At 35.4% G+C, this 27,494-nt stretch overlaps 1 protein-coding gene across 5 annotated transcripts in view; it reads left to right on the forward strand.

The window, feature by feature from the left end:
- The window catches only part of PAG1 (phosphoprotein membrane anchor with glycosphingolipid microdomains 1), a 150,046-nt gene extending 128,195 nt beyond the window's left edge, over positions 1-21,851 (forward strand). For 4 of the 5 annotated variants that reach the window (XM_058176476.1, XM_058176473.1, XM_058176471.1 and 1 more), the window contains 6 exons: positions 3,529-3,735; positions 5,212-5,263; positions 6,781-6,877; positions 10,324-10,919; positions 18,068-18,127; positions 20,197-21,851. In XM_058176476.1, coding sequence (XP_058032459.1) covers positions 3,611-3,735; positions 5,212-5,263; positions 6,781-6,877; positions 10,324-10,919; positions 18,068-18,127; positions 20,197-20,547 — 1,281 coding nt within the window. In that variant the 5' untranslated portion in view covers positions 3,529-3,610 and the 3' untranslated portion in view covers positions 20,548-21,851. Of the gene's footprint in view, positions 1-3,218; positions 3,311-3,528; positions 3,736-5,211; positions 5,264-6,780; positions 6,878-10,323; positions 10,920-18,067; positions 18,128-20,196 lie in introns of those variants that run through there. The other variant, XM_058176475.1, reaches the window with a different exon arrangement.
- The last annotated feature ends 5,643 nt before the right edge of the window (positions 21,852-27,494 follow it).

A 27,494-nucleotide genomic window follows, 5' to 3' on the forward strand; every position in this document is an offset into this window, starting at 1 on the left:
CGCTGGCTCTTCGGCTTTGAAACGGAGATGAGCACCGCCCCCTAGAGTAGGCAACGACTACCACGTATGTGCGAAGGGAACCTTTACCTTTACCTTACTTGCACTAAATCTAGCAGGGACTAGAGATACCTACTGTCACTCTTTATATAAAGAAAAAACAAAAATCGTATTGTTAAACATTGTCATTTTGAAAACATAATCCAGTTCTAGGGCTGCAAAAATGAAGAGAGGTGAGTCACAATCCATGGGTTGTGAAATTCCCATTTCTGGCACATAAGGATTCAATTGTTTATTACAATTTAAAACCATAAAGCTTGGTGGGAAGAATTGTCTTGAAAAACAGCCTGTGCATAATCCCTGTAATTATTTCTCTGATTCCAGAGAGAGTCAGAGTGAGAGAGAATGATATGCCATAATTAGGCAATAATTTGTGCTGGTGGACAATTATTAGGTAGCGCTGACATCACTAAATACTACATTATAGACATTAATTAAGAAGTTAGAGAAGTCTGTAGGAAGCAATACTTCATTGCTATTCATGAATACATCAGAGATCCATTTTTATTTCCATCAGCATATAAAGTAGTTCCATTGAGATCCAAACTACTAGTCTCTATGCATTGCATTTTAAATGGTGCTTATTTACCGTGGAATTAAATAACTTACCTTTCAGATGTTAATTATCAAGGGATGATCAGCTAAAAAATTTAAGATGAAAAAAAGCTGAGATTTCATGTTGCCTTTAAACCAATATTTCCAAAGACTGCTGCAGCAAATTCCAAACCTATTTGGAGCAGTAACAAAGGGGAACAGCATTGAGCCTCCTCACATGAGCCAAGCAATGTCCTCCCAACTGTATTGGAGAGTCCCACCCACCTACCCCCAACCAACCAACTACTTTCCCTCCAAACTTACAAATTACATTGTGATCTTAAAAATAATTGTCACAACTTTCTGAGGGCAGGGTCAGAATTCTGTGTCTTCCTCGATCTACTCAGTTCAGTAGTGGGATTCACTTACCTTTGCTACTGGTTTGCAAATGTGAGCATGTGCGAGCGCGCTTCACTTGCGCGCACATCTACACATGAACGGAGTGTCCGTGATCTCATCCAGGTGGGTGGCTGGAGCCTTCCGCTGCCACCGCTACCAGTTCACCTGAACCGGGTTGAACTGGTAGAAACCCATCACTGACAGTTCAAAATACCAGTGAAACACTTACCACTATAGAGGTCAGGTGAACTTAAGGTGCCTCTATCTTTTTTAAAAGTACTAACATTTGTTACATGTTATATGTAAATTTTAATAGCACTCAATACCAATTATTCACAGTTTTACTTTATTTAAATGTTATTATTCAGTATGTTACACCTATTTACCACAATCAATGTTCTTAAATGTTGGAGCCATTAAGGTAATTAAAGCAATGGCTATTGAGTCTTTAGTTTCTCCATCATCCCTTTTATGACTACTTAAATTTCTACTCTGGTATTACAGTTGTACTGTCAATATTCATTCTGAAATATCTGTAATTTTAGTACTTTAGTAATTTTATATAATGTCTAGCCATCTGTACTTAATCATTTCAAACAGTACATATAGTTTTTTTTATAATAATATACTTCAAATATAGATTTATGTAGTGATATTTATCACAGATTTTTTTTAAAAAAACTGCCTAGCTAGCTATCCATCCTTAGGGGTTTTGGTACTTCATTTGTATATTGGTTTGACTATATTCTAGGAAGAATTCTTAATGGAACTGTGACCAAGATAAATTTTCAACATAATCTGATTGTAGAAAAGTCATGCTATGGTTGATTATTAGAAAGAGATAATGATTCACCCTCTTCAAGTTTGAGGACTTTCTTCTTTTCAGATCTAGATCAAAGTCTAAACTGCCAGAATGAAACCACCTTTTTGGCTTTGTCATTGACCCAAAATAAGTCATTATAGGACATATTTCTGGTAGTAGCCAACATACTAGCAGATGGGCCCAGATCTGTGTCTTTCCACGTTCACATAGTGTGTTGTTACCTGTTAAGAGTCTCCACGTGAGCATATTGGTTTTACATTTAGGCACTCCAACTCTCAACCTTTTCAGGGTCCTCCAATTGCATAAGGCAGGTCAGATCTTTCAGCCATATTCTCGTTTAATGTTATTCCTTGCTCAGTGGTCTCCTTCCTCTTTCTTTTAATTTGATTTTGTTCTTGTGTACCCTTAAGAATGTTCTTGCCATAAAGCTGTTCTTACATCTGAGTCAGCTTTATGAAGACTTTATGACACTCTCTAAAAAAATATCTTCAAACGTATTTCATTTCTTCTTCTCCATAAAGAAGAAGACATAAAGAATGGGCTAAAATCACATTTTCCTTTGTGCAATGTATAAAATAACTGTAGGGACTGTTGTCAGAGATAATACTGAAAATAAATTTTGTTGTTTGAGTTGTATACTAATATGAATTGCTAATCTAAGAAAATGTAAATGAGGAAACATTTGGTAATTAGTAAGTTAACTTTGATGGATTACAATTGAATAATCACGTTCCTGTGAAATTTTATCATAGCTGCAAATTATATTATGGCTTAAAATAAGAATGGTTTGGTAATATACGAAAATGTAATGGCTTTCAAGTATCAGGAGAAATCTATAGTGTACTTCTGCCACCTTGTGCTCAAGGTTGGAACAAGTCTTGCCATCAAACAAAGTTGAAGGAAAACAATGTAAAACATTCACACTGGGCATAAAAATAAAACTATAAAATAACAATTGGAATCTATCAATCAGGACAACCAATTGAAATTGCCAACTGAGACAATCTCCAGCAAATCTGATCAGTTTAGTTGGCGACATACTGCACAATTTGCTATGCAAACTAGGTAAGATGGGAGCAGTAGGAAAGAGAAATGAATATAGGTCAGGAAAAAGTAGTCTTTCAAATTTCATTATAAGTTCTGCATCTTTTTCTAAATATTAGAAAAATATTTAACACAGAAATGTGTTAAATTGAACTTGTTTAGGTTTCGGTACTGGAACAAGAGCTAAACTAAGAGCTAAACTAATAAAGCTTGCTTCTCAGCCAGTGGTGGATTTCTACCGGTTTGCCTCGGTTCAGGAGAACTGGTAGGGGCAGTGGCAGGAGGCTCCACCCACCTGCCCAGATGTCACGGTGGATGCACTGCACATGCGCAGGAGCATCACGCGTAAGCGAAGCGAATACACGCACGCTCCCAGTTCCGAACCGGAAGCGAAGGAAAGTGAAACCCACTACTGTTCTCAGCTTCTGAAAATTGCCAATCTCTTCATACCAGGTAATCAAAGTTGGTTATATGGTTCAGGATAGTGTCCATTTTGATTAGATTAAGCCTTGGTTTAATATTAAGCTTTAGTATGTGATAATGATTAAAACCACTGATATTTTAAAACATTGTTAAAGCAAAATTTAAAGTTTGAGTTTTATTATTACGGTTTGCTCTATATGATTTATTTGAATTGCTTCCTCTCCTCCCTCTTTTTTTACCCACTACAGAGAAACTCTCTCAGATAAAATGGCCAAGCATTATTGCGAGTAATCACATCAATCGTTCCAATCTTCACATCCTTTTTACGTCATGGGACCTGATGGCAATTTCCTAAGTACTGGAGTGCTTCATATCATTGTATGGGGTAGTTTGGGAGCCATGGCAATGCTTCTGGTATTTAGTTTTCTCCTCTTTCTCTGCTCTGGTTGTGACAGGTAAGGACTTAGTCAAAAAAGAAAGAATAGAAATGTAATTACTTTGGAAAGCTAATAGCCAATAAGTGAAAGGCAAGAAACAATCTATTCTGAGTGCCATTCAGGGATATTGCAATCTCTTTGGGTATTTGTAATGAATCACTGAATAAAATATATCCAAGAGAAATATTATATTGTGGTTTCTTAACAGGAGCATAGGATTATGCTTATTAGGAAAAAAACAAACCAACCAACCCAGGAGCTCTGGTAGCAGTTTTTCCAACTAACAAATTTTAATGCAGCCTCCCAGAAAATCCCATTGCAAACCTCAGAGTGGCCATTTTAGGAAAACAGGACTTTAACAGCAACAATAAATTGATGAATATCAAATTTTATATCAAAAGGTTTCAGGAACTTTCAGAAGGTTTCAGCAAACTAATGGGTTTGTAATGTATAACGATGGTTAATAGTTACGGTACCCATAATTTGTCTCACATTTCACATCTGTATTACCAATCTAGTTTCCCCTCCCTTCATTTCCCCCCACTTACACACACACACACACACACACACACACACACACACTTTAAATCCTAAATCATTTTAGCTGCTGTGCAGCTGATGAAAGAGGCTGCAGCTCACAAACGTTTGCGTCTTTTAATAAAAAATTTTTGGTCAGAAATTGTGCTGCCAGACCTCTGGTTTTAGCTGTTCTATTATAACAATAAAATATTTAAGTACATAAAAAATAGCAAGGGCTATGGATAATTTAAAACAAATGTTTAGCATTTTTATTTGGCTATTATCCATTCATAAAACCTGATCAGGAATTTCCAAAAGACTTTTGCAAAGATTGTGTAATCCATTTCCATCCAAAGGAAAACAGTAACACCAAGGATTTCTTAGCAACACAGAGATTAATGTGTTTACTTTGACATGTGCTTTCTTAGCAGCTAATAAAAGAATTGTCCTACTTATAAAATTATAAGAATATATTAGTGTTTTCAGATTGTAGAATTTATTTTTGGTTGCAGTCAAAAAGCTCAAGTTCAAACATCAACTGCTCTGTGAATTACATATATCATCTACCTCTTCAGAATGAGAAAGTACTCCATTATACTATCTCATAGTACAAAGAAATTAATAACATTAATAACATGAGATTTAGGAAATGAAGATTTTTTTGCAGGTATCAAGGAAGCCCAAAAAAAATGAAATCAACAACAAAAAAGATTGATTTTTTTAATCACCATTCAATACCAGCCCCCCCGCCCCCCAAAAAAAAGAATAGAAAAGAGCATCAGCTTGAACTATATTATTTTCATGTGGCATGTTTGAAAGAACAGCAATGCAAAATTCAAAATTGAAATATAGTAAGAAGTATATCAATACTATTCAGAAGTCAGAATTAGTCATAATTTACATTATATAAATCTTATTTGTTGAAACTGATCATAGATATTCTAACAATATATCTAAATCTGATTTGCATTACAGGGAGAAGAGGCCTGAGCAGCAAAATGGGGACCATGAAAATCTGATGAATGTGGTAATAAAAATAGCTACTAAAAATGTTTTTTCTATAGTTTGTCTGTAATGAAGGAGAAAGACTGAACTGTGGAGCTGAGTATTATTTAAGAGTTGGGTATGAATAAATGCTAAGACATTTATTATTTATTTATTATTATTTATTTCCTTATACAAAATGATAAATGAATGATATTTGCCTCATTTTATAGATGGAAAAACTACACAGACTACCTAGTCAAGCCAAGCACAGTTATTTTTACCCTGTGGTATACCCACTTAGCACACCAGTACATGATTTTCTGATCAAAATAGGCATATGTAATAAACAATATAAAATAAGAATTCCGGTGCACATTCTTGACAGAAGGAACTTTCACCATTTGAAAAGTTATTTTCAGAATTTCAACTGTACGTTTGCTATTTTCAATGCATTTCTGACATCATGATCATTCCTTTGCTGTAACCATTTTGGACCTGATGGATATTTGGCTGAGGGATGGGCAGCTATATAAATGCAATACATAAATAAACAGGAACAGACATATACAAAGCTATGATTTAAAAAACTTGTATTGTTATATATCCACATAAATTTACAGAAACTATAAAAGCTTAAGACATACATTTTTATAAGCCTCTTTTTTTGAAATGTCATAAAGAATATTATTATATATCCTTGGCAAAGAAGTCTTTATTATAGGAACCTTTTCTGAGTTCATTAACCTGTTAGCAATAGAATTACCCGCACACACTTTTTTTTACCCTTATACGTTGAAGAGTTTCTGTGCTCTACATTCGTTTCCTTCTGCTCCTCCTCTTCCTCCTCCTCCTCCATCATTAAAATTTTTACCGTCACTCCTCTCTTTCAGGTAATTTTAACATACAAATCTCAGCTAAAAATCCAAGAAAAATAAAATAAAATACAAATGTACAATAAAAACAATACAATGAAACTTTGATAAAGCTTGACTTCTTGTAACAATGCAACTAGAACATTTTTCATGCCTCTCCTGGACTCTGTCTGGATCTCCTCAAGGGAGATACGCCTCACAATTTGGGAAACTCTCTTAAACAGAGATTAGCAATGTGAGTTATTCAGTTTAGAAGGCCCTTACTCTTACAGTGTTTTCATTTTGGTTGGGTTTTTTTTTTTTTTGCCTTAAGTGCTGTCTATAGTAGGGGTGTCAAACTGGTGGCCCGCGGGTTGGATGCATCATGCCCAGGCCACGGCCACCATAGCTTCGCGAATGGGAAAAACATCATGAAACGTCACATGACAGCAAAGTGATGCCGCAATTTTGACATCCGTGATCTATAGGGAGGATGGCTGACTTTTTTTCCTAAGGAGAAAAGAGAAACAGAACTGATATTCAGACCATCTACAGATCTGTAGCTATTTGATGTTTTTGCAATCCTCACTACTAGAACTCTAACATTAACATGCCATCTAGCAATCTAGCTACCTAGCTACCATCAATCATAAAATGGATGTTCATATCCTGACTAGTTCATTTAAATCCACATTTTATTTTGCAGCCTTCAGATAAAGAGGCATTTAGTCACTCTGTCACAAGTCTGGCTACTGATCCAATTGCAAGCAGTGAACAAAATGGTGGAATCAGTAATGGAGATGGTAAGATTATCATTATGTGATTTCTCAGCACTTGGTGACTCACCATAAATATATACGTTGCCACTGTATTGTTTTTAAAATGATGTAAACTGGCAATCCTAATTCCATTTACAGTAACTATTGTTACAGAACGGCAGTAGTTCAGATAAGAGGATAAGAGGATAAATGTCAATGGAAGACAGCTGGCTGGTACAAATCAAGAACAGAGCTGGCTCAGGACCTTGGACAGTACTATATGATTCATGACTTGAATTCAGTACCGTGGCTAGCAGTCCTGCAGTTAGTACTGTAGGAGAACCCTAACTAGTGCCAAAGCTCAGTTGTTAATAGTTAACAATAGTTTTTATAAAAATGACTAGTTTAGTTATTCCTTTGGAAATACTTAATAAAACTAAGGATGTGCTACTGGTAGTTGAAAGGGGATATAGCCACAAATAGAATTCTGCTACAGAAGAGACTTTGACTAGCCTTATAACAATATATGAACAAAAAAAAATCAAATGAGAGTAGAGGAAAGCTACAGAAATTGGATCATAACCAACTTAAAACCGACTGATTTCACTGGGACTCTTCAAGATGATTAGTCAGGATCCCACTCTGTTCTGAGGAAGAAAAGAACAATGTATTTATATTGTGATTCTGCATGATAAAATATGTATGTCTGCATAGTTTATAAATACACTTCTAGACTTGAATATTTACTGTATATCAGGAGTGAAATCCAGCAGGGCTTGACAGGTTCTGGAGAACCAGTAGCAGAAGTTTTGAGTAGTTCAGAGAACTGGCAAATACCTCTGGCTGGCCCCGGAGTGGGTGGGAATGGAGATTTTGCAGTATCCTTCCCCTGCCACACCCACCAAGCTATGCCCACCAAGCCAAGCCCACAGAACTGGTAGTAAAAAAAAGTGAATTTCACTACTGCTATATATGTTATGATAAGATTTTCTCTGTTATGTAAATAGTGTAACAATTCAGTTCCTGAGTCAATTATAGGTAGTCCTCAACTGACAACTTCCATTCAGCTTAAATTCATTTAGTGACTGTTCGAAGTTTCTACAGCAGTGGTTCCCAACCTTTGCAGCTCGTTGTCCTGACAGGGGAGGAGAGGGAAACCAGGCCACACAAGCGGCGGGCCAGCACACAGCTCAACTTGTGCAAGTTGAGTTACATGTGTGCACATGAGCCCCAGCCCACCACTCATCCAGCCCAGTTGCGAATAGGCCACATCCTAGTAGTGGGCTGCTGCCCCAGTTCTACAGCACTGAAAAAAATGACTTATAACCATTTTTTACACTTACAACTGTTGCCGCATCCCGTGGTCACGTGTTCAAAATTTAGATGCTTGGCAATTGGCATCTATTTATTACAGCTGCAGTGTCCTGTGACCTTTCGACAAGCAAAGTCAATGGGGAAGGCAGATTCACTTAACAACCATGTTGTTAACGTAAGAACTACAGTGATTCACTTAACAACTGTGGCAAGAAAAGCAAGTAAAGTCATAAAAGCCATTAAACAAAACTTACTTAACTTGCTTAGCAATAAGTCTTACTTAGCAACGGAAATTTTGGACTCAGTTGTGGTCGTAAGTCAAGGACTACCTGTAATAAACTATAATATACAATGCTATACTTATTACTAATTAGCAAATATGTATAGAAGAAAATATATGTGAGGAAATGGGAACCAGTTAGGTTTATTTACTTTATAACTGGGAAGTCAACTGGAGAGTCTTCCTGGTTGACTATGCATTTGAAATTATCTTAATTTTTAGAAGTGTTGAGAACTTTTCTTTCTAAAAGCTTAAAATAAACATAGTGATATGATGGGATGAATTCCTTAAAGTAAATATCATACACTTGGATATTTTTTGACAGAACACAGGAGATTGGTAACCCTTTATCTGCAGTTTGTCTGTTCCAAAAATTTATTTTATTTGTTTATATTTACTGTAAAAATGGCATTCTGGGCTTCCAGTGAGTATGATAGCAATTCCAAAGGGGAAAAAAAATAAGGGATAAACACAAACAGGGTCTCAAACATTAGTCTCCCATACAATGCTATGGGGAAACTAGGCATAGATAGGTCTGATGGGTAGGATCAAAGTTCAGGTAGCTTAAAATGGTATGAAACCTATGAAATGGAATTTGTATCAAAATTTCCCAACTTGCTTCTCTTGATAGCTTCCTAAACCCTTCATCCATAGTTTTAGCAGAACCTCTTAGTTCTTATTGGTGCTCTAGAAATTTCAGGGCCATGGTTCTGCACCTTATGTCAGCTCCAGCTCAGAGACACTCTGTCCTTATTAATGGCCTTCTGTTTCTCTACACCAGAGGTTTCAAACTCAGTTTCATTGAGGGCATCAGGGTTGTGTTTGACCTTGAAAGTCCAGTTGTGTTTGACCAAGGATGGGGATGGCCATGGTGGGGGTGGGCGTTTGACACAGGCTCAAGATGCATTTTTCCCTTCTCTTCCTTCTTTCCTTCTTTACTATAACCATTTTCCTATCTCTTCTACCAGATATTACTGGCAAACATTTATTACTTATTCTTCATACCCCACTAAACTTTTTATTTCTGAATTTATAATCTATTGGTCAATGATAAATTGCTTTTCCAGACAGAAAAGCTATTTATACTATTGTATTTTTATTATTCAACTAATAATAAAAATACAATAGCATAAATAACATGATAATACAAGATCTAACAGCAGAGGTAAATTTCCAGGATAGTAAACAGAAATGGCTGTCAATTATAGATTGTTGATTTTAGATTAAATGGACCTTCAGTATGTAAAATCTGACATTAAACTGTAGTATTAACATAGAATGTTGCTTGTTTTCTATCGAGATCAAGCACTTACTTGAGGCCACATAATCCAATCTAATCCAGTCCTCCTGCAGCACAGAAGCCCCATGTGAAAACAAATTTTATTTTCCTTTCTAGTAGAGATTGAGTGATCTTAAAGAGTTACTGACCACAATACAATAAAAGTGCCAATATTTCATCTTTCCAACCACAGTTAACAACTTTCACACTTACCCATTCATTCTAAAATCTTTTAGCCTATTTCACCATCTTTCATCTACCAATGTTATCAGTTCCATCCATTCATTCTCTTTTTGACCAAACAGTCCAGCCTCAACCTTCCAGAGCAGTTGGAAACATGCTGCAGTAATCTCAAAGAAAAACAGTTCCAATACCAAACAAACTTCATGTGACCCCAAAACAAAAAGAATCCAAATGGATTGAAAAATAATAAAGTTGACAAATGAAGAAAAAAACCAAGTATAAACCAAAGTAAACTTAATTAGTATTTTCAGTCTGGCAACAAACATGTTCCTTATGCACCAATATCTTTTTTTTTAAATGATACAGATACATTGTGCAATATAGATTAATGGCCTTATGAGTCTATACTCAAATACTTATGCAATTTTCTTCTAGTTCTTTCAGAAGATAGTACAGCTGCTACTCTCCAACCTTACGAAGAAGTGCAAACCTCTGTTACAGATCTTTTGGATCAACAGGACACATTGGGAAGATCTTTAAAATGTCATCAAAGTAGAGAGCTACCTAGGATTCCTCCAAATAATGCCATAGAAACAATTCTCACCACAAGAAATGCAGAAAATGACCAGAGTCTGGGAATGGAGGGGCCCTATGAAGTGCTGAAGGATAGTTCCTCCCAAGAGAACATAGTAGAAGACTGCTTGTATGAAACAGTGAAGGAAATTAAGGACCTGGGAGCAGCAGCTAACTCAGAGAAATGCAAACCAAAGACTACTGTGATGGTTAATGGAATTTTAGATCATGTTCTTGAGAAGAAGACAGAATCAGCAGAATATGCATCCGTTGACAGAAATAAAAAAAGTTGCCACAGTGTTAATTCAGAGAGTCCTCTCAGCAGTACTACGCCAGATGTGGAAGAAGAAGCTCCACCTCCTGTACCAATAAAACTTCTTGATGAAAATGAGAATGTACAGGATAAAGGAGCCAAAGAAGAGGAGGAAGTAATGGAAAGGATTAATGAACCCAACAAGGTACATGTTATTTTGTGTTATCAGTATAAGAAAGTGAAGTTGTAACTTGAAAGACTTGAAGTATGTATATATACTATGGCAAACGCTGTTGTTCATTAGTAAATATAAACGTATAGTTAATTTTTTTTTCGTGGTATCTTCTGCTGATGCAAAATCGTAAGATCAAAACTAGCAGTATTTGTGTGATCTATGTATAATGTGTGAATGCTTACATGTGCATTCATAAATGAAAGATAATATTCAAGTGACTAGAGGAAGACATGGAATTGTATGCAGTTGGTGATAGTTTTTAAGAGTATTGAAACTTACTGCTTCCTAAAATTTTAGAGACATTTGCATGAATGTTTTTTTCAGCATCTACCCAGGAGAAACATGCTTGCCAACTGATCATTAATTAGTCTAATTAGTCTGTCTCTTGTTTTGAAATATTCCAGATAATCTGCATTGGGAGCAGAAGGTATTCAAAGTGTTACTGTTGGCCAACATCTAGACAGCCAATAAAACATAAAATGTAGGAGAGAAGAGAACCCTGGGGTGGAATCTAAAGCTGAATTTTGCTAATGTGATATGGCTTTTTTGTTCTCCTCTCCTCTGCAATCTCAAAAACCTTCAACATTTGTTCCAGAAAGACAGAATGATTCATGCCCTACTGTTTTCATTACTGCTCATGAAAACTTGCAATTGGATTTCTCCCCTGGCCTCCAGACTTCTGATCTAATTTTAGATCTAAGTGTATCCACAATTTTAATTTGTAATAAAAACAAAGAACTTTCTCTGGTTCTTGCTGCAAAGGTCCACCTGCTTATGACAGCATGAATTTCTATTAAGTAGATTATAGATCAAAATATGTCAAGTATTCCAGTTTTCAGAAATGCAATCTGTCGCATTTTAAATAATACTAAAAAATAATTTGAATAACTCTTTAAAGAGAAGCAACAAATGAGAGAGGTTATCATCCCTACAACTCTATCCGGGATAGTGGCTTACCAATAATAAACAAATTAATGGTGTTTTCCTGATCCAGATCTTCAAATTGTACAATTATAATGCTGAGAAGGATGATGATGATGATGATGATGATGATGATGACGATGACGATGATGGGGTGCTTGCTGGAATGAAACTTATTTGTTGATAAACAACACAAAGAATTCACTAGTACTATCCAAGGGATTGGAAAATGCTCATGTCTTATTCCTTTGTTTTCTTCCATACCTCACACAATCTTAACAAGATTATTATAGAAGTAAAACTAAGTAAAACTGTTAGCCTTTTTTTTCCAGATCAGTTGGCCAAAGTTCATGGCTGGATAGGGGGTGAGGAAAGAGGAGTTAAGCACACAAACACAGAGATGGGAGGTTTACTTAGTATTATATATAAAGTATTCCGAATTTCTTAACCACAAAAAATTAAAAGTTAAAAATAATAGAACTAGTATCAATTTCTTTGCTCCTGTTCCATGAATGCTTATCAATTGTTGCTTATCCAAACTGGAAAAATAATTTTGGAGTTATTATTATTCCAAATATTTTTTTTAATCAATATAAAATAGAAAAATAGAAAAGAAAACAACAGGGAAAAAAGGAGGAAAAAAAAGAGGGGGAGAGTGTAGGGGAAATGGGAAAAAAGAAAGAAAAAGCATTGACTTACAACTCCTTTTGTAAGTCCTTACAACAGCATCAGACCTTATATATATATATATCTAACGGACCTATCTAATCAGCAAAATCCAAAATCGAAGTTTCATTTTTTTTCACCTCAAGCACAAAGTCCCAAAGTAGTTTCCAAATAGAAACAAAGTTATTTTTTTTTCTTTAATCAGAACAGTCAGTTTGGCCATCTCAGCATCTCTCCATCAACTTTTGCCGCCATTTATACATTGTAGGAATCAAAGTGTCCTTCCATTTTTGTGCATAAAGTAATCTTACTGCTGTCAACATAAATAACATCAAAGTTCTATTTTTTCCCCAAATCTTCTTCCATGGAATTTTTAACTGTTACTTTTCCTTAGCTATTCCAGATACCATGCTTGACTTGATTAGTTATTTATACTATTGACTGTTGCTGGGGAACAGAAAAAAAGCTATTCTAAGTTTCATTGACGGTCTCCACATTTATAGCCACTTACTTATTCCTCCTCTCCATTCTTTATTCAGTTGAATCTCTTCTTTTATCCTGTATCTGCTTGATTTACTGATGAATTTCTGATGAAGGCTTTATTTGAAAACCTTTTGAAAATCTAGATGATTATCTATCAATCTGAAAAAAATAGCAAGATACTTCTCTTTCAGAATTTTTTTCTTTTCAGCAAATCTTGATAATTTTATCTTTAATAATAGTTTGTTAATAAATTTCAAGGGATAAAGTTAACTTGCCCTGATCCATTTTAAAAATCATTGTGACATTGCATACTTTCTAGTCCCCTGGGAAAGAAGTCAATCTTAGAGACCTTTTTTTTTAGATCAGAGAAGTTTTTCAGTAAGAGGTAGATCTTAATTTCTCAGACTCTCACTTGAAAAACCTTAACCCAAATCCCCTTACAGTATATTCTTTGCAGGGAAGATTTTTTTTTTAAAAATCAGCTTCTTTGCTAAAATTTTGGTAATCCTTTACACCCAAAATTAAGTCAAAAAATAGCAATTTTTTGCTTCTGATAAAATTACAAAAGCATTTACTGATCTTAACATTAATGTCTTCCTTCTTCCACTCCTTCCTAGTATCTTTCTCTCTTCCCCGAATGGAAGGTTTTCTATGGTTTGGAAAGAACAGTCCGTTTTCCAGTCTTGCATCTTCTTTCTTAGGAAAGAGGTGTAGCTCAGTGCATATGCTTTGCATCTTCCTAGAATGGGGATGGTTGGAACAAATTCAGGACAACTTGTAGAATTGCTGCAAATCACTGAAAAGAAAATGATGACCAAGATATACGATATGCCAGTAATCTGATAGTATAAAAAAGATTGAGTGAGAGAATGATTCTGCATATCTTGAAGGAGGCATGATATGCCTCTTCTTCAGGAAGCCACTGCTGGACCCAACAGAAATGTTTGTCCCATCTTCAACCGTCCCTCTCTAGGAAAGATGGTTGAGAAGATGGTCAGATTGCAACTTCAGACGACCCTGGAAGAAGTGGATTATCTGGACCTTTTCAGTTAGGATTCAGATTGGGGATAGAATAGAGATAGTATTGATTGCACATCTCAATGCTTCTGACAGAGCTAGTATACTGTAGCTGTGGTGCAACTGCTCTGTTTTTTTTCCTGCTTTCCTGCCATCTTCTTTCATTATATACTTCTGCACTGACTGTAGGGAATAGGAGTGGGATACATGGTAATTGGTGATTGTCTACCATTCTCCATGGGTAGTTTCAGTGAGTGGTGACAGGGTGGTGGCAAAGTTAAACCTGAACCCTGTGATTTGTATGATGCCACAGGTCTCCACATCTTCCCTTCCAGCTGGTTCTGAATGGGATACAGTTATGCACATTGGTGCACAATTTGAATTGAAGCTCTTACTTGTACATTAGATGTAGCCAGGGATACTTTTGCCCAGATTTATTTGATATGCTGGTTCTGCTCTTTCCTTGTGTGATAATTCCTTTTCACAATTGGTCCCACCTTAGTCACCTCATGTGTAGACTATTGTATTGCATGCTACATGAGGATGTCACTGAAGATTAATCAGAAGCAGCTGGTCCAGATTCTGGCAATGCAGACAGTTATGGGAACTCCTTGGTGTGCCCATGTACAATTTCTGCTGCATGAGCAGCATTGCTTCCAGGTGCAGTTCAAGCTGCTAGTTGTGACATACAATATAAAGCTCTTGGCAAAGGACCTTGCTATTTGAAGGACTGTCTTTCTTCTATTACTTCTGCTTGTCCAATAAGAACTAGCTGAGTGGCCATGCTCCAAATCCTCCTTTAAAATGATGGCATCTAATGTGATCCAGTTAACTTAATTCCTTGGTCACAGCACTTGCCCCCTGGAATAGTATCCCCAAAGAGGTTCATCTTGGCCCAACCCCGCTCTTCTTTAAACAAGCCTGGCTTATTTCCCCTGATTGATGAAGTGCTTTCTCTGAGAATATTATTAATGTACTAGAAGTATGAATCTCCAGGTTATTGTTTTCCTTTTGCTTTTATTGTGCTGGATCTATTTTTAACTTGAATAACACCCCAAAGTCCTTATGAGTTGAGTAGTCTTATAAATCTGATTTATACATAAGCAGATGATTCTGTTAAGACAGGGAAGCATTTGAAAACTGATGCAAAAAATTTTTTGGGAAAGATCAAAGATTTATCAATTTCGTCATTCTATAAGCATTCGTTGTTACGATTTTGCCCCCCTCCCTCCAAAAAAATCCAACAAACTGGAAGTGCTTGCCTCTTGTTACTTTGCAGCTCCAACCAAATTTGGCCCATTTAAAACTTGATCTTTATTTTATTTATTTATTTATTTATTCAAAAATGATGGCATCTAATGTGATCCAGTTAACTTAATTCCTTGGTCACAGCACTTGCCCCCTGGAATAGTATCCCCAAAGAGGTTCATCTTGGCCCAACCCCGCTCTTCTTTAAACAAGCCTGGCTTATTTCCCCTGATTGATGAAGTGCTTTCTCTGAGAATATTATTAATGTACTGGAAGTATGAATCTCCAGGTTATTGTTTTCCTTTTGCTTTTATTTTGCTGGATCTATTTTTAACTTGAATAACACCCCAAAGTCCTTATGAGTTGAGTAGTCTTATAAATCTGATTTATACATAAGCAGATGATTCTGTTAAGACAGGGAAGCATTTGAAAACTGATGCAAAAATTTTTTTGGGAAAGATCAAAGGTTTATCAATTTCGTCATTCTATAAGCATTCGTTGTTACGATTTTGCCCCCCTCCCTCCAAAAAAATCCAACAAACTGGAAGTGCTTGCCTCTTGTTCCTTTGCAGCTCCAACCAAATTTGGCCCATTTAAAACTTGATCTTTATTTTTTTTATTTATTTATTTATTTATTTATTCAAATTTATATACCGCCCTATCTCCCGAAGGACTTTAAAATGATGGCATCTAATGTGATCCAGTTAACTTAATTCCTTGGTCACAGCACTTGCCCCCTGGAATAGTATCCCCAAAGAGGTTCATCTTGGCCCAACCCCGCTCTTCTTTAAACAAGCCTGGCTTATTTCCCCTGATTGATGAAGTGCTTTCTCTGAGAATATTATTAATGTACTGGAAGTATGAATCTCCAGGTTATTGTTTTCCTTTTGCTTTTATTGTGCTGGATCTATTTTTAACTTGAATAACACCCCAAAGTCCTTATGAGTTGAGTAGTCTTATAAATCTGATTTATACATAAGCAGATGATTCTGTTAAGACAGGGAAGCATTTGAAAACTGATGCAAAAAATTTTTTGGGAAAGATCAAAGATTTATCAATTTCGTCATTCTATAAGCATTCGTTGTTACGATTTTGCCCCCCTCCCTCCAAAAAAATCCAACAAACTGGAAGTGCTTGCCTCTTGTTACTTTGCAGCTCCAACCAAATTTGGCCCATTTAAAACTTGATCTTTATTTTATTTATTTATTTATTTATTCAATTTTTATACCGCCCTTCTCCCGAAGGCCTCAGGGAGGTTTACAGCCAAAATAAAAACAACATAGCCATAAACAAAATTTTAAAACATATTAAAAAACTGTTTCTAAAATTTGTCCAAATAAGATTAAAACTAATGTAAAACCATCATAAAAACCCCCATTAAAATTTTATTAGGTTAGCCCCGCACGATGGAATAAAAAGGTCTTGAGCTCGTGTTTGAAAGTCCGGAGGTTGGGGAGTTGACGCAACCCTGGAGGCAGCTCATTCCAAAGGGCAGGAGCCCCCACAGAGAAGGCCCTCCCCCTGGGGGCCGCCAGTCGGCATTGTTTGACTGACGGCACCCTGAGGAGGCCCTCCCTATGGGAGCGCACAGGCCGATGGGAGGCTATTGGTGGCAGTAGGCGGTCCCGTAAGTAACCCGGTCCTGTGCCATGGAGCGCTTTAAAGGTGATAACCAACACCTTGAATTGCACCTGGAAGACCACCGGCAGTCAGTGCAGGCTGCGCAGGAGGGGTTTTTATTTTGACAGCTTCTCCTCTCACTCCAAATTAACCATCAATTCTGTTTCATTTTCAGAGATTATCCTGCTGAGAGACAGCCAGTCAAATGGGTGTCCTGAACCCATTCCAAATAACTACATTCCAAATATTGGCAATGTGTTGGTTGAATCTGATATTTTTGTATTAATAACAACAACAACAAAACCCACCATGAATTAAATGAAAAAGCCTGGGTTTATTTGTATGTTTATTATATTGTTTGGGATTCATCTATCTATCTATCTATCTATCTATCTCCTTCCTTCCTTCCTTCCTTCCTTCCTTCCTTTCCTTCTCTGTAGGAAACAGCTGCTTTCTTTTGAGTACTTAATTCTGATTTACCTCAGAATATAAAGTTCAAATTGTCTCAGGTTGAGATCATCTTATTTCCTGGACTTCTAATGCACCTTATGTTATCCAAATATTATATTGCTTTGCTAGGTTTCATTGTATGTTCTGTTTTATCTCTAATTGTTTTTTTGTATTGTTTTATAGTTTTATATTGTCATTTCGGTTCCATGAAAAAAAGGATAGAAATAAAATTACCAAAAATCACAACAAAGCAAACTGTTGTGAACAATTAAATATTATTATTATTATTATGTTCTGAGTTGGGCTGTTAAGTGAGTAATAGAACAAAATCTGGACATTTTGTCAGAGCTAAGAAAGCACCACTAAAATAATATTGATCATAGAATTCAATAAAAATGCAAAGGAAGTTCCTACATCAGTCAGAAACTTTGTTTCAAATGCTTAAATAAAGACTTATGCTGTCTTAATCACAGTTCAGTGAAAGTTCAAACATTTAATAGAATTCAGTAGAAGAGATATTAGTGCCCTTATTTTTGCCACATGTAAAAATTCTGTTTCAGTCTGTTTACCTTGAAAAGTGGGCTATTAATTTTAGCTAATGAAAAATGGACATTTGTATCATGAAAGGGGAAAATATATATTCATTTATTCTTTTATTTTTGCATTAAGGAAGGTGTTAGCTTTTAAATAAGATATCTTCTTATCTTTTTCAGAGGCTTAGTTCATTGATTTATAAATCTCGAGAAGATGACCCATCTCTTACAGAAGATGAGGTGAGTCTGTCTTGTATGAAATGTATTTAGAAAATGTTATCTGAATAAAGCAGTATTAAGTATTCTTTAATTAAGAAGACCTGGAAATGAAGGTTCAAATGCAAACTGGATTAAGTGATTATTTTTGTCAAATGCTTTTATATCAGTTTCAGTCTTTCATAGTGGAACTATTTTGGGTCACTGACTATTATTCGAGACTCCCTTCTTGGCTATTTAAGAAGTTACAACATTGATATGGATGTAAATATATATATTTATGGATATATGGATGTAAATATAATTAATGCATACAGTCTTCATATAAATATCTGAAGACTGCACGCATTAAATTCTAGTTGATCCTGCCTTCTGACTCTGTCCCTTCATATCGCATGACAAAAACTGTAAGGGCTGGGAAGAACTTTTAAAATGGAGTATAATATGATAAGAGGATTTGTATCAGAACCAGAAAACATCCTTATTGCAGGAAATGAAAATTCTTTAATTTCGTAACATATAGACAAATTTAACTGTAGTTTCAATTGGGAAATCCTGGACCATCCTGGATCAAGCCAAGTCCAAAAATGCCAGGGGATTTCTAGAAATGTGGCACTGATAAATCAGCCATCAATTGACACATAGACACTAGCAACATCTATAGACTATGCAAAACTATAAACTATATAGGGCTGTGAAAATATTTATAGACCCCTCACATCCTGGAAATAAATTGTTTCAACTTCTGTCCTCAAAACGACGCTATAGGGCACTGCACACCAGAACAGGGACAGTTTTCCCCCGAATGCCATCACTCTGCTTAACAACTAATTCCAACAACACTGTCAAATAATTTACTAAGACTGTATTACTATTCTTCTTCTCTTCCTTCCTAGTATCTATTCCCACTTATGACTATAACCATGTTGCTTGTATCTTTCGATTTATATTGTTTTATTTGTTTCCTAGTACAATTTTATAGCTTAGTAGTAACCTTGACTATCACTAAGTGTTGTATCTTTTTATTCTTGATTAATGTATTTTATTCTCCTTATGTACACTGAGAGCATATGCACCAAAGACAAATTCCTTATGTGTCCAATCACACTTGGCCAATAAAAAATTCTATTCTATTCTAACCTATATAATGCTGCCAAAAAAGTGGGGAGAAAGATTGTTGTCAGCACCCAGGTCAGCATAGAATTTCCGCTACCAGTTTTTCAGAACCTGTCAGAACCTGCTAGATTTCACCCCTGTGCGCAGGCCACACCCATCCCGGCTCTACAAAGGCAAAAAAATTGTGATACGTCACATGATGTCACATGACACAATAGAGTTTGACACCTGTGCACTAGAATATAAACTTACAACAAACTACACTCCTTAGTAGCACTGATGATGTTACCTAATTTGGATAGTGAAATGTCGGCAAGAAAACAAGCAAGCTCAAAGAGCACCAAGGACCCCTCATTTCAACCCTGACCTACAAATATTCTCCTTTATTGGTTTCTTAAGACTATTTAAGTTTTGCTTCAGTCAATTAAGTTCTTCAAAATAATAAGTTTTTCAAACGGTCAACCAGAACATTGTACATTGAACTCCATTCTGTGAACATTTTATGAAGCCCCATTTTTTTAATGCAAGCAACAGTGAATGCTTACCACACTATTGCTTTTCAACAATGTAGTAAATTTATCATGCCTTGCAGTTTTTAATGGCAAACATTATAAACATTTTACTAGGTGGTTTTTTTCACTATGAAGAACAGATGTTTTTTTCAAAGTCCTGTTCATACAGCTTAACAGAGATATATCAAAAACAAGCTTTCTGAGCAGAAGTCCCTTCTCTTTTTTCATAATGTAATTTGTACATTTGTAATTACAAATGAGCTGTAAAAATGTGATCTTTCCAGGGATGCTACATAAACAGATATCATGCTCATTTTCATTTTAATACGGCATGTTTTCTTAGATCAAATATCTTATATTGAAATAGACTACTTGTGCGACTATATTATTCACTGAATATGAAAATATCATTACAAAAATATTTGTTATGTTTTAATGCAATTACTGTATTTCTTTCTTTCATAGATTTCAGCAATGTATTCTTCTATAAATAAAACTGGACAACCCTCTAAAGACTTGGAATCTACATATACCTGTATTCCTGAACTTGTACCTCAGAAGTCTCCATCTATTTGCAGTGGCCTCTATGCCAGTGTGAAGGACTTGGAAACAAATCCAAACCTTACTGATTTGCCTCAATCAACAATACTTCTAAATGGAGACTTGGAACCAGACTATGAAGCCATTCAGACTCTAAGTCGAGAGGAGGAAAGAAATGTTTTGATGTCTAGCACCATTCAAACCATCCTCCCACAAGAGAATGACTATGAGAGTATTGGTGATTTGCAGCAAAATAAAGATGTCACCAAGCTTTAACTGGTTCAAAAACAAGACTTTGGAACATGCTGTTCAGCATGTCTTTCAAGATGGGTTTACTCCATGACTTATCACTTGCAAACTCAACACACAGTTGGAAATGTAAAATGGCCAAAAAGTACTTTGCTTGAAATGATGTCAGGTAAAGTGAAAACTTAGCCTGGGATGTTTGAGCAATGATTCCTGCTTCATATCCATCAAACTATCATACAGATATGAACTTACCCAAACAAGCAGGAAACAGGCAAGTGCTTGGTTTGAAGAACCAAGTTCACACACACAAAGAACAGAGTTGCTGCTGTTTCATCAATGTGTACAGTGATTTTTTTACTCCTGTAGGTGATGTTATCACAACAACATATAGATAAAATCAAAATCAAAGATGAGAATTCTGGAAAGGCTTCTGTAGAAGAGACATGATGACGCAAGAATTACATGTTTGGAGCACATGTTTCAGACACATACTCATATCCTAATATATAAAAAGTGGTACTGTTAAATAAGGGCCATTTTAAAAGATCTTTAGTTTCAGTTACTTCAACCATTTTATTAAAATGTGTTCCCAAATTACACATTCATTTAGGTTGTTTTCAAACATAGGCACAGCTTGCCATAGAGTAGATAAATTTAGCGGGCTAATTTGCCTTAATTCATTGTTTCTCAACCATGGCAACTATGAGCTCTGTGGATTTCAACTCCCAGAATTTCCCAGTCAGCAATAGTGAATTCTGTGAATTGAAGACAGCTTAAAGTTGTTAAGATTGAGAAACACTTCCCTAATATATTTAATACAGCCTTGAGATGTTGTGAGTGAATGTGCTGGCCTATTCTTAGATTCATGCTTCAGCTTTGATCTTGCTCTAAAGCAACATAAGAGCAGTGACTGAAACACCAACATTTGTGGGAATTAGGAAAGATAATCCCTTTGTGAGAAACTATACAGATGTGGTTGAAAAAAGCATGCACACCTTGTTTGCTTCATGAGTGATTTACAGACTGGCTATATAATTCTTGACTATTTTTACAGTTTTTCAATTTTGTAATACCCATTTTCTTTCAATATTGTGCTAGGATTGATTTACATTTACTGGTGGTGGAGTCAGGATATTTAAAAATATATTTAATACATATACAATTGCTGCTTTTCAAACACTAGCTATCGCTTTTATTTTTATCCTTAATGTATTTTGCAACCTGCCCAAACAAACTGCAACATTTTGCAGAGGTTATAATTCTCTCAGAAACAACAATGCATCTCTAAGAAGTATCTTTTTATATAAAATTGTAAATAAAAGGTAAGACACGTTATACACTCTGGAGTTATTTAATGAAGTGTTCAGGATACTTGAGTCTAAAAAAGACTGTAAAGAAAATTGTTTAAAGTAAAAATTAATACAAATAAAGGAAAAGAATGTTATTCTTAGTAACCTACAATTTTAGATATTCTCAGAATCACTCTTGACAATATTCATGTTCACTTGTTCAATTTTGAATTGCAGCCAACTCAAGATAGCTACTGCCACTGAATCGTTTCTTTTATAGCTAGGCAAGATTTCAGAAAGTTTTGAACCAGCAACCATAGAAACACAAAACAACAGACCTTTCTTGCAGAGATTGTAAATTTCACAGTATTACCAAAAAAGTGATAGTGTGTTTGGTTTTTATAAAGATTAGTGCCAATACTTAGCATGTGAATTTCTTCTAATCCATTTTACCAAAATAGCATGTGTGAAATTGTACCTTGCTTTCCAGTTATCTTTATATCTCTACTCACTTTCTTCTCCTCAGGTTTATTCAGTTTATTTGCATAAAAATATCTTGCAGCATTGAAAGATAAGTATATTTATTACAGTTTAAGATTTTGAATCAGATTGTCACTTTATTCAACCTTCGTTAGGCACCACAAGATGTTTAATCTGTTGCTTAAAAGCAATAAATATGGCTGACCTCTGGAAACTGATCCACCAAAGGATGTGACATTTAAAGATTTCCTGCATAGATACTGTAGAACTAAATATCACTTTATGTAAAAGTGAATTGCATGTCTCCCAAATTCAGAGAGATCCTGTAAGGAGCTTTATTGGGAATAATGCAGCTTTTTGAAAGAAAAAATGCATATTAATTTACTGAATCTGTTGTATCAGATGTGTGTATTTTTGTTAAATACCACAACATAAAAATTTAACATAAAAATGAATATATAAGCCTACAATATTAAAGTAGTTTTATGAATATTAATTCCCATTAAAAAGTTGGATTATCATTATCAGAATAATCTGCCATAGAAATTGAGGGCCTAGTGACCACGGAACCTTGGTCTTTAATTTATTAGATTATTTTCAACTGAATTAAGTCTTGATCTTAACAGCTGTCACACAGACATAATTTCATGATCTTCTCTGGTGGTTGCTCCATATTTGCTGGAATTGGACAGTTTGCCTCAAGGACTGAGTGGAAAATGCATGTGTGTGTGTGTGGTGTGTGTGTGTCTATGTGTGTGTGCTGTGTAAGTCCACTCAGTCCTTGAGGCAAACTGTCCAATATATATATTCATGCACTGGTAAAAATAATGCTCATAAGTAGCTTGAGAGAGAGAGAGAGAAGGCAAGGTAGATGACTGCTCATATATTTAGCATTTAGGAAATTTACTTCCCAAAGCTTTTCATAGAAGTTCTGCATATAATGTATGTCCTAAGATGTTGACTTACATTTCAATATGCTATTTCACATGAACATTTCATCTGCTGGGTTAAAAAAAATGCTTGGGTGGGCGGCCTACATTTGAAATAACCATCTCCTATTAAGCTTCAGGATACAAATGCATAATTCTGTGAATAAACTCTGGATCCCATCAGTCTTCCTCCTGTGAGGAATTATTTTCACCAAAGCCATCTGTATGAGGAACATCTTATTTTAAAATATGTAGCAGAAAGTATTTGTGAACTCATCTTCCAGAATAAATGCAGTCTCCTACGGTGCAATATGGCGATAGGCATCTTATTCCTTTCAGCATAAAAGACTGTGCCTTTACAAATTTACCTTCCATGAAAAGTCTGGACAAATACTTCTGACAATAGAAAACTTGGTGCATTCTCTTAAAACTGTATGGTGCTGTACAAAATTCTTACAAATATTTCATTGTATGTGTTTCTGATAGCTTGTTTGTACTGGTTTTTTGTTTTTGTTTTTTTAAAAGGGAGAGCTTTTTTCGACTAAATTATCTATGTTGCTTAGTTTGGGATGCTTTATTTCAAGCAATGCTTTAGTGCACTACAAGGAGCACCACAGGCATGCTTAGAAAGTGTTAAAAATGGGTGAGTTTTTCTAAAGCACAATTGCCCATGAAAAGAAGAGAGATGGGTATTCCTGGTAGGATCTAAGAAGGTAGTTGTAAGCATCTAATGGCAGTAGTAAGAAGCGAAGAAAGTTAATAGTATTGCAGATACATATTTGCTGGCCTTGTGTTATATATGTAACGTGTTCTACCTGTATCTTTTGTTTTTTTTATATATATATATATACACGTTTTTCTTAGCAAAAGAAAAAAATATTTGATTTGATGTTTTGTACTTCTGCCTTGTACCTGGTTTCTGTCAATCTATTTCTGCAAAAGGATATTAAAGCCGAAAGGTAATGGATGTCAGTATATTGTATGGAGGTTCTTGACCAAGTAACTTTTCTTTTAATCTCAGCAGTTTTTGTAATCTCACAGGACTGGTAAAATACCACTACACCACTGGAAACAGATAGCTCTTTTGTGAGAATGCTCACAATATTGTCAAAACTCAATACCTCAAAACGTTAGAACAACCTTGCCTTGGTGCTTCTGAAGTCTAATTTGTTTTTGAAATCTAGCAGTGCTTTCATTTGAGAAAAGAGTTGAGTGTTATCATCAAAGAGTAAGAAAAAGTTTCTTGCATTTGTTTGCCCAGTTTAGTTTCCCATCATTATGTATACAAAAATGAATGCAGCTATAAGAGTCTCTGTAGTTTTCTAACAACTGCGAAAAATTTGATTGCTCTGTGCCATTATTGAAGACAGGTCCTCTAGTAACAGTAATTATACAGCACTTTCATGCTTAGAAAAAAAATATCTCTGAATATCAGGTGCATGGACAAGGTCTGCTCTTTAAATGCCCTTTATGTAATTAGCCATTACTGGTAGCAGATAGTCCTTGGTCAAGCCACAAAGATTGTCAATAAGTTCAAAGAGAGGGACAGCTTACTGTACTTGAATTTTAGTCTTAGAGGCAAAACTTAAGATTTAATAGAAGAGACTAAAAGATGTATTCTGGGAAATTAAGAAAATTACTGTTTTTCAGTGGTTACTTTTTAAGCATCAGAGGCATGACAAATCAAGAGAAAATATAATGGAGTGCTTTGTGTAAATTATGCTTTGGAATCAGAATTCTTAACAAGATACTTACCTTGCATCATGAAACTGTTTATACCAGTTGTCACAGTTTTGAATGGTATAAAATTTTCCTTTTGCCTTACACTTTTATCCTCTGGATGCCCAAATGCTCATAATAATTCATGTAGTATTCAATATACTGAAAGTAAAAACCAGTAGAAAAATGTGAAAGGTGGTCAGATTTTAAAAAATGTTAAAGTACTCCTATTTCTAAACTCTGATAATAAGTGGTATGCTTCCTTGGAATTGATTGTATTGACAAATGTGTTTGGCTTTTAATTTGATGATGCTAGTTTTTCCTCCAAATGTCATGCTAATATTCTCTTCCACTTGCTTCTTTTAAACAGAACTGCCAGAATTGGAAAACGCCAATCTGATGAATGATCTTCTGCCATTGTAACATAATATTTGCAAAATTTGTGAAATTTAATCTGCCAATGACCTTGTTTTTTAAAAAATGTCTGGAACAAGCCAGCATCAAGACACACAAAACACATTCATCCATTTGCAAGCAAACAGATTTCCATATACAGTCACATAATATTACTATATAATATCCCACATATATCCACCAGCTGCCTCATTCTTTTAATTAAAGAAGTTGGGACTTGAATGATATACATTTAATATTGCTCACTGTGTACACTGAATGACAAGAGGTTCCACAAAATAATTTTTTAGGAATAGATCAATTATTTTATGATTAATTTCACAACACATATTTGTCTAAAGTAAGAACTCACATGATGCTTTTAAAAAATGATCAAGCCAAGAATTTGCTATATCCCTAAGACTTCTGTGATTGTACTGTAAGTATGAATAGAAAAGCCCAGTAAATACAGCTTCTCCCACTTCTGTTTTGCAGAGACAACACAGTTGTGTCTGCAAATCTCTTCATTTATTGTTAGTTGTTAAAAGATTCAGAAGCCACATTTCATTCTATATTAACTAAACCATCCATTTTAATACGTGCATTTGGCCTCAACAGTGTTTATATGCAACACAAATATCATATTTAATGAAGGGCATGGCAGTATCTTTTCTGCAAGAGAGATGAAAAAACTTTTAGCCCAATTTGGAGATTATCTTAAAAAAAACACCTTCGCTCCTAGGAATAGCTTAAGAGGCAAAAGCTAAGATTCCAAGAAGTCTAGATCAAATCTTAAGGATTTGATTTATTAGTGGTCTCTCCCCATCCTCCCTCACTCTTATCACCTGCTGCTAAGTACTAACCAGATCTATTCCTCTCCAGCTTTTTCTAGATCACTCAGCCAAGGTCAGTGAGGTGTTGCCGGGTATATTTCAGCATGCTTACTAACCTTGAAAAAAATGAGTTTCTATTCAAAGCAAAATGATTACAGTCACTAGGTGACAAAAAGAAATCTGAAAAAGAAGCTGAGAATTAGTGAAGAATTAGGAGAGGAACGGGGCTGCTTCAATCTCAATTGGCAGTGCTTGCCCTCTCAAACAACTTGGCTTTGGGGACATTCAAGAAATGGTTATTATTAAAAGGGATTGATGAGGAATCCCATTCCTTATTTGCTAGGAAGCCCAAATTTTGGTTCATGTAGAAGAAATTAATATTATGGAATTAATATTATGGCAGAGAAGTCATTATTGCTTATAAAGGTGATTTATTTTGTTTTTAAAGTTTAAACTTTAAAAACTGCATGGGTGACCTTTTCAGCATTTTAAGGGGAGATTTAGAGCTAATTTACCTTAATTGTCAACAAGTCTGTTCTACTCCTTTTTGGGGAGGGGCTGTTTTTGCCTTCACATTAGTGTTGACTCCTGGCAACTGCCCAGATAAATCCCTGCCATTTTTTAAGCAAGATTTTGGAAGTAGTTTGCCATTATCTACTTTCTAGGGCTGAGAGGCTGTGGCTGGCCCAAGGTCACCCAGCTGACTAAGTGATTCAAATACCAGACTAGAAACAGAGATGGAGAGTTTCTAGTCTGATACTTTAATCACTACAAACTGGATTTCTGTACTCTTTTTAGGGTTTCTTATTAATATTTTAGGAAGAGATGCTGTGGCCACAGCTCTATTTTTAATTTATTTTAAAAAAGGGTTATGCTTAGTAGATAGAGTTCAACCTAAGAGATTGTTTATGCATGTGGATTTTAAAAGCAAATGTGTATCACAACCCAGCAATTAGTTTTATTAATATATTAATACATTGAACCTGTCAAAGAAATAGATTTTCTCTGTTATGCTGATGTTCAGAAGATGTTCCTTGAAGACACAGACAATCATCAATTAGGACAGATGGAGTATAAATGCATGCCCAAATACACAGTCAGTTTTCTTTACAGAAGTGAAGAGCGATTCTGGCAAGGAGTTTTTCCATACACACAACTGAGCTTCTGGGATTGTAAACAAACACCCAGTTGTACCACTGGCTTCATTTAGGGAGGCCTAAATGCATTTATCTTGTGTTAAATTGCACTGCTCTCAATGGAAATCAGAAACAACTTTTACTGCTTTGGAAACTTCATATGAAGTAAGAAAAGTTTTACAATGGGCAGTAAGT

This window comes from Ahaetulla prasina, chromosome 3, assembly GCF_028640845.1.
Source record: "Ahaetulla prasina isolate Xishuangbanna chromosome 3, ASM2864084v1, whole genome shotgun sequence".
Classification (NCBI taxonomy): domain Eukaryota; kingdom Metazoa; phylum Chordata; class Lepidosauria; order Squamata; family Colubridae; genus Ahaetulla; species Ahaetulla prasina.